The 15,043-nt window shown below is 45.1% G+C and overlaps 1 protein-coding gene across 1 annotated transcript in view; it reads left to right on the top strand.

Annotated features, from left to right (window-relative positions):
- The window catches only part of erfl3 (Ets2 repressor factor like 3), a 51,947-nt gene extending 37,155 nt beyond the window's left edge, over positions 1–14,792 (top strand). The window contains exons 3-5 of the mRNA XM_067601068.1: positions 8,466–8,581; positions 8,792–9,945; positions 10,268–14,792. Of these exons, the coding sequence (XP_067457169.1) occupies positions 8,466–8,581; positions 8,792–9,945; positions 10,268–10,951 (1,954 nt within the window). The 3' untranslated portion in view covers positions 10,952–14,792. The remainder of the gene's footprint in view (positions 1–8,465; positions 8,582–8,791; positions 9,946–10,267) is intronic.
- Positions 14,793–15,043: the final 251 nt, after the last annotated feature.

Here is a 15,043-nt window from a genome sequence, read left to right as displayed (position 1 = left end):
GTAGAGGAGGCAAAGTTGGACTAACCTGCCTGGAAGCATTTCATTTAGACCATATATCCCCATATTCTTGTAACTCTGACAATGCCAGACATGTCAGGAGTCATGCCTGTCTACTAATAACACTTACCTGAGTCCATAACACCGTTGCAAGAGTGACCCTGGCCACATGCCTTCCCACGGTATTGACCTGTACAAGTTTAGCTCCTATTATGCTTCAAGTAGACTTACAACACTGACCCATTTGGCCACACCTTCACACTTTTAGGTTTAGGCTATATCCATCCACAACAATTCAGCCAAGCCCATTAGTGTGTTACGACAGTGATCTGGCACAGTTTTGGTAGTGACTTTAGCTTACACTTCAGGAATTAAAATTGCATAAAAATATGACTCATGCAGAGTTTTCTGCTCATCATTTATGCTGAATGGGTGGATGTTCTCTTCGTTGTTGATCTATGATGTTAGTGAATACCATTAGTCAGGAACTACATTATGATTCAACATCATCCATTAAATTAATCATCTTATGTGGGTAATTTCCACTTCACAATCTGCTTATCACCCCCTTATAGTGGAGAATAATTTTGGAGTATATCTTAAATTTTATATCCCAATAATAGGTTGAGTTTTCCTCTGGCTGGGGTTTCTTAAGCATAAGGTAAATCAAATTATTGACATGCCAATAAAGAAAAGTGTTTCAAGACCAACAAAAGGGTATTGCAAAGTATATAGTCCCATAAAATAGAACAAAGCTGAGCTACACAAGATATTTCTAAAATCTGTTTATGCTTTTGGCTTGTAAAAAGTTATCAAGTCACAATATTGTTTGATAAATATCAATATACATGCAATTAATTTCCAAGATCTGTACTATTAACACCATGACCTCTCAGCACATCATAGTTCAGTATTATGGACATCACATATCGCTGGGGAACACTTCTTCACCGACCCCAGTCGTAGTAAGCACGGCATCTCATTGACTGTGTCTTGTGTGTCCCCTGCTTGTTGTTTTCAGCCTAACAGGACCAAGATTATACTAAGCACTTTAAAGAAAGCCACATAGGCCATTAAAGGCGGGAAATGCGTTGAATTGCTTAATTTAGGACGGTAGGGGGCTTATGTACGCTCATTTACACTGGTGAGATTAAGATAACGTCTGTTACAGATGGGATGCTACGGGGACAGAGGGAATTAACATGGACTACTAATGTGTGCCTACATGCGAATCCACGCACACACATTCAAACTTGGTGTCCGGATTTAGAATTCTTGAATTAGAGAGACAAAGAATGTGGATGGGGATACTTGTGGTCAGGCTGTGTATTTATAGTATGTCCATCCACTAGAGCTGTAACAGATTTGGAGCTTAGGCTGCAGTAAGTGCTTATATACATGTGTAGTGGGTCTTAGTGCCCTCTGACGGACTGGGCTCGGAGGCTGATTATCAACAGGTTTTCTGCACAGGAGTTTCCTATACTGTTTATCTAGCACTCCTGTGTCCTCATCCACCCTCGTATAGCCGTTTTGTCTCCCTCCGAGTCAATAAATTGAGCAAAGTCACTTAAGGCTAAGAGTGAGAAGGGCTGTCAACAAAACAACACACACATACACATGCGCTCACCCACATCACCTGATTGACACCAGAGCTGTCATTGGTCCTTCACTAGAAGAGACACTGGAAATGAAGCCTCTCGAGATGCACATCAATAGTAATGTGGCAAGAGGATTAATGGCACTAAAGTTTAATGAAGTTTTAAAAGCAGCACACCAACACACATGTGCATGCTAACAGTCCCCATATGGAGCAAACTGTTGGGAGTGCAGGCCACCTTGTGCCCCTCATATGGAGAAAACCTGGAGTCTGCTAATAATGGAGACCACAGTCAGCATGAGGCAATTAGCATACACACACATGCACACATACTTGAAAAGGAACGACTGTTTTGAAGTGGTCTTTTTATCACTCAGGCTTTGTGATTATTATTTTTACCTCAGTGATCTTACTCTTTCCTGTCTGCCATGCACATGGTGGAAATTCCCTTTATCGGGATTGCAGTATTGTGTGTGTGTGTGTGTGTGTGTGTGTGTGTGTGTGTGTGTGTGTGTGTGTGTGGACATGTGCGTATGTGTTGGCTTTCCGTTGAGGGGACACAGCCTCAGTCCATGCGTCATCTTGGTCTCCCGCTCCCACGGCCGCTGTGAAATTCCCACTCCTGTTGAGAGGATTATACTCACACTGTGTGAGTGTGTGTCTGAACACAAGTGTGCACGTGCAAGTGGACAGCACTCAGTTGAAAGGTTTAGACTGTCATTTTATAGTCTTGTTTTTCCAGTTTATTAATGAGTTTGTTGTTCTGTCTTATTACAGTGAATCAAATTTGTAAAAAAAAAAAAAAAAAAAAATCAATCAAAACAAACCGAAGTAATTGACTATTAGGGCCTGTTGTTGTTGTTGTTGTCCAGAGTGGTATGTCATGTCCCACATCAACTAAGCTTGTTTCAAGTCATACTCACTTTCTGCCTAGATATTCCTCAAGCTTTGCAGTCAGTACTGCCTGACATATTTGGTACAAGTAATGAATGAAAGGAGGGACACAATATAGGACGAGGAAGAAAACATGTCCGCACCATCAACTGATCCACAAAGGAGAGTCAGGCAAATGAAGCCTGTTGCCAATCAGTCATTGCAGAGTGCTGGCTTAATGAGTGTAATCATGCTAAGAGGTCCCAGCTCCCAGAGACCTCCAGGCCCCCTTGTCCTACAGTCAGCAGCCCTCATTGGTTCCAACATGGTGGTCAGAGGTCAGGGGGGACTGCCACGCACAGCTGGCAAAGATTAACAACACAGCACATGTGCACATTCACATACACAAATGCACCATTGTAAAAAGACTCTTGCCTATGCATGCTTGTTTGCACACATGTTTGGAGTGTTTGCTTCATTTCCAAAATTTCATGTAGCTGTGATGGGCCACCACAGCTGGAAAATTTCCACCATAGTAAAAATATGAATACAGTGAAGGTGCCTAAGGATTAGTAGAGTATGGTGATGCTGTTAATTCAGAAAAGTTTGTTACCAACATATTTGTTTATTATATGATAAAACTGAAAGAGAACATGCATTTAATACCCTATTTTTAAGTGAAATTACAGTACGATGGTAGAGTATGCCATCATTCGATTCTTCTTTTATTCTTCAAAGGAAAGCCCTGAAGAACAGTAGCCATTTTTAAGACTGCAGCACAGACATTAGAACTGGTTCTGATGTGCGTTAGAAGTAACCCCAGTGACCACATCTACAAAACATGCTGCAGGAAATACTGCTGCATATGCACACAGTGTTACTCACCTAGCTGGCTGGGCCTGTTTATAGGTCAGAAGGCCTCTCTCTCTCTCTCTCTCTCTCTGCAGCAGCTGATAGTGTGGAAACACCCAGGGCCAGGGAGAAAGTGCAGAGGGAGCAGCCAGGGACAGCACCACTGTGTGACTTTGTGTTCAACATATACTTGTTTGCATTGTTTTTCCATTGTCTCTATCTGCAGCATGTATGTGTTATCCGTACATGAGCGTTGTGTGTATGTATCTCTTTGTCCCTGACTGAATGAGGCCTTTATTTTCTACGAGGACAGAATGCACACGAGCTGTGCATACAAACGCACACACACCAGAGTGTGCTCGAGTACATATTCGCACCCACACAGCATGTGACCGGCCTAATCGGACCCTGACCAGATCCTCCTCTTCACACATAAACACACATATACACCCACACACACACACACACACATACACAGAGCATGTGACACCTTGATTAATCATACCCCCAACTCAGCCCACATCCCTACACAAACACATTTTATTTCCTTTTTGAGACAGTAAACACTCGTCAAACCTGGCTCTCACACAAAGTACTCTCACGTGTACAACTTGTACACACATACACACCTGAGATTGAGCAGCTGGTGTGTGTGTGTGTGTGTGTGTGTATATGTATGTATGTAGAGGAGGATCTGGCTGGGATGTGTGTGTGTAACAGCAACAGCCAATGCTGACGAAAGAGGCAGAAAATAAACATGGGGCTCATGGGGAGTATTGTAATCCCAACTTCCTGTCACAGTCAGCGCCTATTTACAGCGCAACAATGGGCAAGGCACAGCCTGAGCACGCTCACACAAGTGTGTTGGTTCAATTCATTTTTAGTGTTGACATTTGTGTGTGCGTGCATGTGTGTGTGTGTGCATGTGCGTGTGTATGTGTGTGTGTGGAGTGATACTGAAATAGATTGGTGAGCTTATACGGATATCATATTATAGGGTAATAGAAAAAGTCGGCTGTAGCGGGCAGGACTTCTGGTCTTAAAGAATATCTTGATATATAAACTAAATGTAACAACAAATTTAATCCCACTTTATCAAAAATCATACTCAGTCGCCTAATTCCAAAAAAACTGAATGCTGAACATTAGCAGCAATGCCAGGTCACAGTATTGTTTTGTTACCAGCACTAAAATGTTTTGTATTGTGTTTATATCTGTACTGTCAAGCGATACCCAGCCCTGTTTATTACTGGGCCAAATAGTTTTCTCTGGAACTTTACATAGACATATTTTGACATAATTAAAATAAAGAATAATGTTATGACCCTTTTTAAATTTCTTCAACACTAGCTGAAATGCTGGATTTAAATGTCCACATTCATTCATTGTTATTGAGCTCTGACCCTCCTGTGTTTCTCTCTCTCTCTCTCTCTCTCTCTCTCTCTCTCTCTCTCTCTCTCTGCTTTGATCATAACGTTTTAGACCACAGCAGGTCTATGTAATCGCAGCCTTAATCCCTGGCCTAGAATCACACACAGTAACAACTGACTTGATAGAAAACCTCCCTTCTGTTTCCCTGAAGGCTTTGCCTAAATCCATACTTGCATTGATTGTTCAATCTACTCTTTTGGTTAAACAGAGAACGGTATAAAGCTGCATTTCCTGGATGATACGTTCTGGGGGTGTGTGGGGGCACACATGGATTCAGTGTGCCTGAATGAAATGGCAGTTACAGAGTCAGAATATGGGAGAGGTGTGTGTGTGTATGTGTGTGTGTGTGTAAGGCGAGTGCGGTGGGCAGCTAAACACAGGCACTCAAAGAATCTCTTTCTTCTCTTTTGAAGTGAGTTCAAATGCTCTTCAAAGACTGTCTGCCCGTATGACGGCGCAGGAGGAGGAGGGGGCATGGAGGAAGAATGGGGTGACCATGTGCTCTAAACACAGCTTCAGTTGCTGCGGATAGGATTACGCAAAGTTGTTGTCTGCTGCTTCCAACTATGCATTTCAGCGTTATGTGTGTTAGCAGCATGTGTGTGTGTGTGTGTATGTGTGCAGCCAAGCGCACACAAAATTTTAGTTGGCTACACTCCCTACTAGCAGACTGTCGTGAGCCAGGGTCAGACAGATGTGTCAGCACAGTGATATTATTGGCCTTTGGGCTTCGTCCATATTTATACCAATTACACTCTCAGTTGCCAGTTTATTAACCTAGCAAAAAATAAAGCAGTGTAACACAACAGCCCTGCAGTTTATTCTACCTTCATGAAGGTTATCATGTTCACTTTTGGTTCAAACTGTTGTAGATCGAACTTAATGGACATTTAGGAGGCTGTATAACTGTATATTAACAAGGCTGTTGCATTACCATGATGCCACATTCATCCCTATACATTTTCTATGGGACACCAGTGGGACCAGCAACGCAAAAGAATTGAGGGGTCGAAAGTTGAAAATGTTTTACTTTATTTATCTAAATGAGGAAAAAGACAGACATTTTCAGAAAAGCTGACCACACACAAATTTACTAGCATGAAAAAGATGCAGAATATGGTTGAAAGCTTCATTGCTAGTAAGACCTTTCTGCTTAAATGATCTCCATCAGATATTGTTTCCGAAGGTCAAGGATGAACATAATACTCTGTCATAGTCATACTCTCCAAGATCACAGCTGCTTGGTACGAAGTCACATAAATTATAGGAGAATGTCGTTCATTTAGACAGTTTTTGCTAACAAGTGTGCTGCTGTACTCACTATCGACAAGTGAGAAGTGGCAGAGGTGATGTCACTCAGTTTGTTCACTTCTAGTAGGACTTCACCATCCTTCAATCTGCATTAGTTTTAGCTAGTTGTACCTAATAAACTGGCAAACTTATTTACACACAGTTTGCTAACAAGCATGCTAATCACTAGTGAGAAGCGGCGGAGGTGATGTCACTCAGTTTGTCTTTTTCTAGTGTGTCTTCACCATTTGTGTGCACTAGTTTTAGCTAGTTATACCTAATAAACTGGCAACTAAACGATTAGTTGTATTTTAATAGATGCGTTTTTAGAAGTTAATTAAATGCTATGTGTCACAAAATTTAGTGTAAGACATTGAATTTATTTTTTGTTTTTTACACATGTTGAATGTTGTTTTTTTTCTGCCTTTGTAATCAGTGTTTATATTGGACCCTCATGTGAGCAGTAGCACAGCTTGTTGACTTTTCTATCATAATTTGATCACAGTCCTGTTGTGGTTTTAATTCTGCTTGACTTCCTGCCTGTCTCCGTCCGTCGCCTCGCTCTCTCAACTGCTTCTCTCCCCTCCTTCCCGGCTCTTGCGAGTGTCTCCCCTAGAGCAGAAATTACATGCTGCTTTGTGCCTGGCGTAAACAATGTTTTCAACAGTGCAGGCCTGTCCTGTCTCTCTCTGTCTCACCCTCTCCCTCTCCAATCCCCTCAAGGGACGAGTGGAGCGCACAGAGAGAGAGAGAGTGTTGGGATAAAGAGGGGGAGGTGGATTGATGAGAGAAAAAGAGAGAGAGAGGTATCAGTAGGATAAAGGGAGAGGAGGGGGGAGGGTTGAAGAGAACAAGTGAAAAAGAGCAACAGTCTGTTCCCAGAGCAAAAACGGCCCAACAAGTCTGTATAATAAGCATAATAAGAGGGGGTGAAGGGCGACACCTCCCCACCACCAAACAGACAGACACACACACACACACACACACACACAACGCCGTCTGGATAACTACCATTCAGTGTAATGATAGTCAATGGGCTCTGATTAACTCAGCATTACCTACATACCCCGCAGCCCCTATCTTTGCCAGCACACTTCACTTAACTTGTGCCAACAGACACATGTTGGAGGAAGGGAAAGCAGAGCTGAGTGCTATGAAAGCAGGTAGGCATGCAGACATGATGAGCAAAGTGCTGTCTGGTTAAACCTTGTGTCTAACAGCCAGGGGTAGTTTTGAAAGGGTAGGTGGTAGTTTTGGTGAGCATGGCACACAAGCCTGTTCTCTCCCTGACAGAAACACACACACACACACACACACTGTCTTTGTTCCTCTCTTGTTCTTTATCTCTTCCTCTTTCCTTTGCTCTGTCTCCGTGAGTGTGTGAGGGTTGGCAGCCAGGGATCTAGAGGTTACATAAAGTGGATGTGGATCTGGGGAAGAAAGCAGAGAGATGTTACATAAAGAGCTGTAGCTAGACAAAGGTTAATAAAAATGGAGCTTTGTACTGTAGGCAGGAGCCATGGGAGAGAGAAAGCTTGAAAAAAAAAAAAAAAAACTGAGAGAATGGCCGTTACATAAACAGATAAAGATGGGGTGAATTATTGGTGGCTTTGCTTTGGTGTTACATAAAGAGATGGGACCATCTAGCAAAATGAAAGACAAAATGTGTTGTTGTGTGTCACACTTGTCTGACAAAATCTAGCCTTAGAAGAGACACTTATTCCTGATTCCTGACCTTATTTTGGACACATTCGGATTAGTGAAGACACAGCACACACACATTCCACACAAAGAGTCACACACACACCTGTCAAACGTGTATACAACTGCTTGCACACTCTTGTGCCCGTACAATCCTCACAGGCTTAAAATAGACTAACATTTAGCTGCAGTGGCAACACTGCATACATTGACCTCTGATCCCTTAATTGTTTGTTTATCCCTCCACACAACATCACTCTGCTGCTCTGCAGCTCGGTCCATCCACTGCTTCTCATCTGTTTTCTCTCTTTCTCATCCCCTCACCCCCCCCCCTCTCTTCCTCCTCCACACCTCCCTTTTCTGGGTCTGCTTTGTGCAAATGTCATACAACACTCTGTAATATCTATCATTAGGAGGGGGGGCGACATGAAAGACTTGTGCTTATTAAAGTGTGTGCTTGAGTGTGCAAGTGCATCTGTCATAGCCTCAATGACTTCAAGAACAAAATGATATTTTCAAATGAGGTGTTCATTTTAAATGAAATGTTTCAGTGTTGTTAATAAGCCAGTATTTGTATTTATTGATGGTTTACAGCTAAATCCTGCCATAAGATTGTATGCAGTTAGTTAATTATCCCTGATGTGTGTGTTTGACATGTATTATGTGTGTGAATGTTGTGCTTTACAGTGATACTTACTGTGTTTCATTCTGTGTTCCCTCTTAGATACTACTACAACAAGAGGATCCTCCATAAGACCAAAGGCAAGAGGTTCACCTACAAGTTCAACTTCAATAAGCTGGTGTTGGTCAACTACCCCTTCATTGACATGGGCTCCACTGGTAAGGCTGGACTGAGTGTGTGTGTGTGTGTGTGTGTGTGTGTGTGTGTGTGTGTGTGTGTGTGTGTGTGTGTGTTTGCATTTCTCTAATCCCACAATAGGATAGCATGATTACACAGGATTACACGGGAGAACATTATATATTGTTTCTCAGTATTATTTCCCTCTTTTTCTCCCTGTCTTTGTCTCGTCCTTGTCTTGACGTCTTTAGGAAGCGGTGTTCCTCAGAGCGCCCCACCTGTCCCCACCGGTGCAGGGACCCACTTCCGCTTCCCTCCTTCCACGCCCTCCGAAGTCCTCTCCCCCAATGAGGACCTGCGCAGCCCCGGCGGCATGTTCAGCTCTGTGGCCCGACGAATGGCACGCGGCTCTGTCAGCGATTGTAGCGACGGCACCTCAGTCAATTCTGAGATTGAGGAGGGCAACACGGGAGCGGGAGAGGAGAGGGGAGAGAGGGGTGTGAGTGGAGGAGGAGGACCTGGTGGTGGAGGAGGAGGCTACCGGAGCATCATCCATCCCCGTCTGTCTCATGAATCTCTGTTCCGCATGTATGGAGGACCAGGCAACCCTGCTGGGCATCCAGGCTCCCGAGGCCCCACCGGGCACCGTATTCACCCAGAGCCCCTGTCCCCTTTCCCTGTGTCCCCTCTGCCTGGGCCAGGAGGAGCCGGCCTCCTAGCCCCTCCTTTATCCCCAGCACTCAGCATGACCCCCACATCTCACCTCCCCTACACTCCCTCACCCACCCTGTCACCCATGCTAGGCTCCCACTTCTCCTTCAACCCAGAGGACATGAAGCGCTACCTGCAGGCCCACACCCAGTCGGTGTACAACTACGGCCTCAGCCCCAGAGCTTTCCTCCAGTACCCCAACATCGTCATCCCTCAGCCGCACCGGCCTGCCGCAGACAAGGCCGGTCTGACCGGAGAGAGAGGAGCGGCCGAGAGAGCAGACAGAGCAGTGACAGCAGGGGGAGAGAGGGGAGGAGAGCGGCACCACCATCCAACTCTGGCTCACTCCGCCCACCATCACCCCCATCCACCTCACTCTGCCCACCCTCATCCCCATTCCCATCCCATGCATCACCCGCTCCATCTGGGTGAGGAGCCCCCACACATGTCTCCCTTCAAGTTCAAGCTGCAGCCACCACCACTGGGCAGGAAGCAGAGGGAGGGTCAAAGCCAGAGTAAACCCAGGCAGAGCTCACTTTCCTCAGGCTCAGGATCCGGGTCCATGTCATCTACCTCTGGCCTCGGCTCTTCGCTGTCGTTCAGCAGTGATCGGAGCTCAGCCAGCGGCTCGGGCCTCATCTCTGCCTCCTCCTCAACGCAGTCCCTAAACAGTGCAGGACTTCCCAAGATAAAGGTGAGTGCCACAGACCTAAATATCCCTCATTATACTCAGTAAATTACACAGGGAAAATGTTCGACATGAATCACCACTAGACCTTAAAAAGTTTTAAAAGGACACATGCATATTTAATCTAGACTATTAACACCACTCCACTGCCAGACATTCTCTTAAAAGAAAGCAAACTTGTTTTTGCAAAAAACACATTTTGAATAATTTATATCATTAAAATGGCCTCAGTGATGTTCACTATTTCATGACTAATGCGTTGTCCATTTTCTGTCTGTCCTGTGTTTCTCTTTGCGTCTGTCCCTCTGTTTTTAATCCGACTGTCCAGGTGGAGCCCATCTCTGATATAGAGTCAGAGGAAGAGGTGGAGGTGACTGACATTAGTGATGAGGACCCAGATGAGAGAGATGAGGAGTTTGAGCTCTTCTCTTCTCGCCACTCCAGAGCCCCTGACCACCACCACCACCACCACCATCACCACCACCACCACCACCTCTCTAACGGCTCAGCCGCCCCCCCTCATCAACACCATCCGGATGAGGACCTGGACGAGGATGTCTTCAAAGCGCCCGCTCCACCTCCACCTGGCCTGATGCCCTTCTTCACCTCGCAGCACACACACTCCAATGTGCACCGCGTGCTGCCCACCCTCAAGACCGAACCCATCGAGCCAGGGGACAGTAACACACCCCCGCCTCAGACAGGCTCAACGGGAGTTTCCCAGACCAAGTGCATCCCCCTCAAGCTGCGCTTCAAGAGGCGCTGGAGCGAAGACCAGCGCATGGAGGCCTCACAGGAGGAGTCGGACGACAAGAAAGTTCGACCACAGGAGAGGCAACGTAATGGGCGGATGGAGATGGAGGAAGATGGGACGGGCAGTGGTGAAGGGGACAGTCCTCCCCCGTTAGCATACGAGGGCTCTTTAGCCACACCATTGGCCTCACATCGCAGGGTGAGTGCTGAGCTGCATCGTGCCACTGCACAGCTGTCTCTGGAGAACAAAGACTGCTGATGAGAGACACGGCCCAAACACTACTGCTCCAGTAGCACTGGAGGTGGTACAGGAGTATGTAAATGGTTCCTCTGTAATCTCTCTCCCACGCTGACAAACTAGATTCCCGAAACCTCTAGTAAGAGCACAGTCTAACAAACATACATAAACCTCAAAGACAGCCCTACTATTCTGTCAGATCCCCCCACCAATCCTCTGTCTGGATCAGGGCTCTTCTGGGACACATCCTTTTGGAGGAAGGGACTCACTCAGATTTCAGCTATCCCAGGCACAATGACTGAAACAGGGCTGAAATCAGAGGGAGGCTCCCTTATGGAGCTCCAAGTTCACCTCCCACCTGGCCAGTGAAGCTCCAGATGCCCTGCCCCAGTAGCACAGCTCCAACCTCTGGCCCCCATCAGTATGATCAGCAGTCAGTCACACTTTCCTCAGGAGACTCGTACTCCCTTACAACCCAGCAACAAACCCAGAATGACGGTGTGCACAATCTCCCCTCTGCTACTTTTCCTATAAGACGACGGGACTTCAATAAGTGCCTGTATCTAAAACCCACAGCCCTGGAATGACACGGAACAGAGCAAAGAAGGGGAGCATGTGCAGGAGGAGGACTGCTATGAGTAATCATTCTTTACACTCATGAAATTCTTGTCAAGTTTGGCAGATACTGAAAAGTCATGGGGGTGAAAAGGAAAAAGTGGGTGTCCAAGACTGGAGAGTGGGGCTGTTGGGTGCTGTCTGACTGACAGAACTGCTCTTAAACCTGGCCCACTCCACTCAGGGAAGCCTATTGCTGTATGTTTATTGGATTCATGCACACACACATAAGCAAAAAATTAAAAAAAAAAAAAAAAAAAAACAACAACAAAAAAACACAACCCAGCCAACAGTGAATGGGACTCAAAATGGAAACATTGCTTATGGACACTAAACAGTGTTCATTGCAACACAAGATCACACACACACACACACACACACACACACACACACACACACACACATACATACTTTGAATCTGGCACACTGTTCTCTCAGAGCTTTTGACTTTTGTATAACCTTCTTTCTCTCTCCTAACCTGCCCCTCTTTCTCTTGCGGACCACCTGTAGAGTCCACTGACTGAAATAATTTTAACCCAAGGGAGATGTGAGAAAAGAAGCAAGGTGAGGAAAAGAGAAGAATGAAGAAGTACTTCAGTGTAGAGAAAAAGCTGCTGAGGGGACCACAAGGGGAAGGCAACAGGGGGAGGAAGGGTCTGAGGTGTTCCAGTAACTGCTAACTAGCCTTCTCACCTCACCTAACATGGCTTGTATACTGAAAATCATTTCCCCCTGCAGCACAGAATCCTAGTTCACCAGCTTGAGCTCCTCTAACAATCATAGATAGTGTTAAACTAAACCAGCAAATGTTCATACAATGGCGCACACATGCACGGCACTGCCTTTAGCTCTTAAACACGCTCCCTCTCTCTCCGTCTGGACCTCCGGCTCTCCCTGTAGTGGCGACATCCCTCGGGTCCAGAGAGCGTGTTAGACTCCCGGGCCTGCACACGAGCGTGAGAGCCTGAGAGAGCAGGGACTCACCTTAGACCTCACACACACACACACACACACACACACACACACACACTCACACACACACTGCCTCTCTATGCCTTGTTTTTATAGCATGTACAAAAGTGCAAACTGAGCTCTAACAACACACATACAGACTATATCTTTATATATTCTAAATGAAATTATTAAAACAAGTGAGATTTTAAAGAAGCATATCATTTTAATGATATGATTGATTCAGGATTTTTTTTTTTTGTAAGTGGACTAATTTGAGTGTCACACCACTCGTCAGATAATATGATATGGAGGGTGGGTGAGCAGAATAAAGAGGTGTGGGGGGTGGGGGTGGGTTCTGGGTTTTTCTTGTACATTTGTTTCATAGACAAACAAGCCAGAGAAAAACACCACAGGCCAGTCTACCAGAAGACCAGCAGAGAGAGAGAGGAAAAAAAAAAAACAGGACTGGAACAGACTGCTAATGATTCAGATGTGTGTGGTTCACTCTGCTGTTCACTTCATTTGCAGTAGCTTGCCCTTTTAGCACACAGCACTCTACTCTTTCCTGTCTGTACAGTCTAGCTCGGCTCAGTTGGGTTTCTCTCCAGCTTGAGCTGTCCTGGCCCCAGGCCACCTCTCCAGGCCCCCGTGCGTGTGAACTCAGAGTCTGCTCATGGGTTATTAGTGAAGTAGTCATCCTGTCTTTTCTCTTAGGCCAGTTAGCATAATGCTCCAAAGTTCGCAGCAGCTCTGGAGTGGGGCAAAGGAGAGAGAGGGGGGGGAGGGTTAAGGGGTTAATCATTACTGTAAGATAGCCTGAAAAAGTCTGACATGTGAAGACCTGTCCTGAAACGCACTCTCCTCCAACTATGCACACACACACAAAAGATTCCTCAACACACACACACACACACTCACACACACACACAAATGACTATGTTTGTGATAATGTATTAACATCCCAGAGCTTTCCGTCTCTGCGGCCAGGTCATCAAGGCATCTGATTGGTTAACTCAGCCGTGTTGACCAGCGGCCTGTCCCCGCCTGGCCAGCAACAAGACAGATCTATAGCAGCGAACTGTGAGATAGATGGCCTCCAGGCGGTCTGTGTAGCTGAGCTGATCGAATTTCCTCATCAGACCCCTGTGGTCTGGACTGGAGCATGTCACAACATGTGTACACACACACACACACACACTCACACACACCCTCACCACCACCAAGTCCTGTGTCTGTATTTGAACTGACAGCTGCCTTATTACTACTTTTCATATCTCAGCAACAGATGAGGCATCAGTCTACCTGCTCTCTCTTCTTTCTTTCTATTTTCATTTTTTCCTGGCTCCGTTTCAGCCGTTGTCTGACTTCCTGCTAACTGCAGTGTGATCTGACTCAGTCATGATATTGCAGGGTAAAAAGATTGAAGTCTGTGAGCGACGCGGACTCGCTCTCATCCTGTTTCAGGCCTCTACGGTAGACAAACAGCACAAAGATGACATTTCTCTGTCAAAAAGAATAAAGGTTTCTTAGTTTATTTTTCTGATGTCAATATTGCTATTGATTGTTGTTGTTGTTATTATTGTTCTCATCGGGTTATTTACCTCTCCACCTGGCATTATTATTATTCCATGGCTCTGTTAGCTGTTGCTTTTTATGTTGTGTACATCACTTTTGGATGATGTGGAAACCCCTCCCCCCCCACCCCCACCCAGCCCCCAAAACTCCATTCCCTGTTTAAAACCATCAAGCCCCCCCAAACCAGAAACCTTTTTCCTGTCTTTAGTTTTTACAAATGTAATATAACTAAAATGTGTAATATGAATTTTGAGAGCAGTTGATATGCTGACAGAGAAATAACATGGGGGACTGAGAGGGAAGCACCGGGGCGGAGGATCTTACTTTGGGGGCAGAGAGGGAGTGATTTTATCTTTTTTGTCATGTATTGTAATTTTTATTTTATAATGTTTCTTTTTTTTCTCCCTCTCTCTCTCTCTCTCTCTTGCTCTTGTATATTTTTTTCAAGGTTTTTTTTGGGAGGGGGGGGGGGGTTGTATCATTTTTAAAGAAGAAAAAGATGTGTATTGTTTTACTGTGTAAAGGTCTATCTTCTCCCTCTTTCAGTCTCTCTTCTTTCGCCTCGTCTCCCCCGAGCAGTTACATAACACTCAGATGGAGAGATGAGAGTTAATACCATGATGTAACATTGAATTTCTCCACTTTTTTCGTGTTTTTTTTTTTTCCAAACTTGTAATTAAGCTGTAATCAGGGTTAATTAAAACCGGTTAAAAGCCAATATGAATATCATTGTGTTTGTTTATGTCTACTCTTCTTTCTTATATCCATATTTATTAATGACACATAATCAGACCGCAGAGTTTCATTATCTGGTTATTTGTAAACAAAGAGATTAACCCCTGACTTCTTGTCTCGTCAGACAACAAGCAGACAGTCATATGAGGCCTTTTGATATTTCCTCAGTATTACAGTTAATTACAATTAAAAACAGTTCCGTCAGGCAGCACTACACTAGAAGGAAAACCTTTT

This window comes from Thunnus thynnus, chromosome 10, assembly GCF_963924715.1.
Source record: "Thunnus thynnus chromosome 10, fThuThy2.1, whole genome shotgun sequence".
Classification (NCBI taxonomy): Eukaryota; Metazoa; Chordata; class Actinopteri; order Scombriformes; family Scombridae; genus Thunnus; species Thunnus thynnus.
The sequence above is the reverse complement of the archived record's forward strand: the minus strand, read 5'-3'. Positions and strand labels throughout refer to the sequence as shown.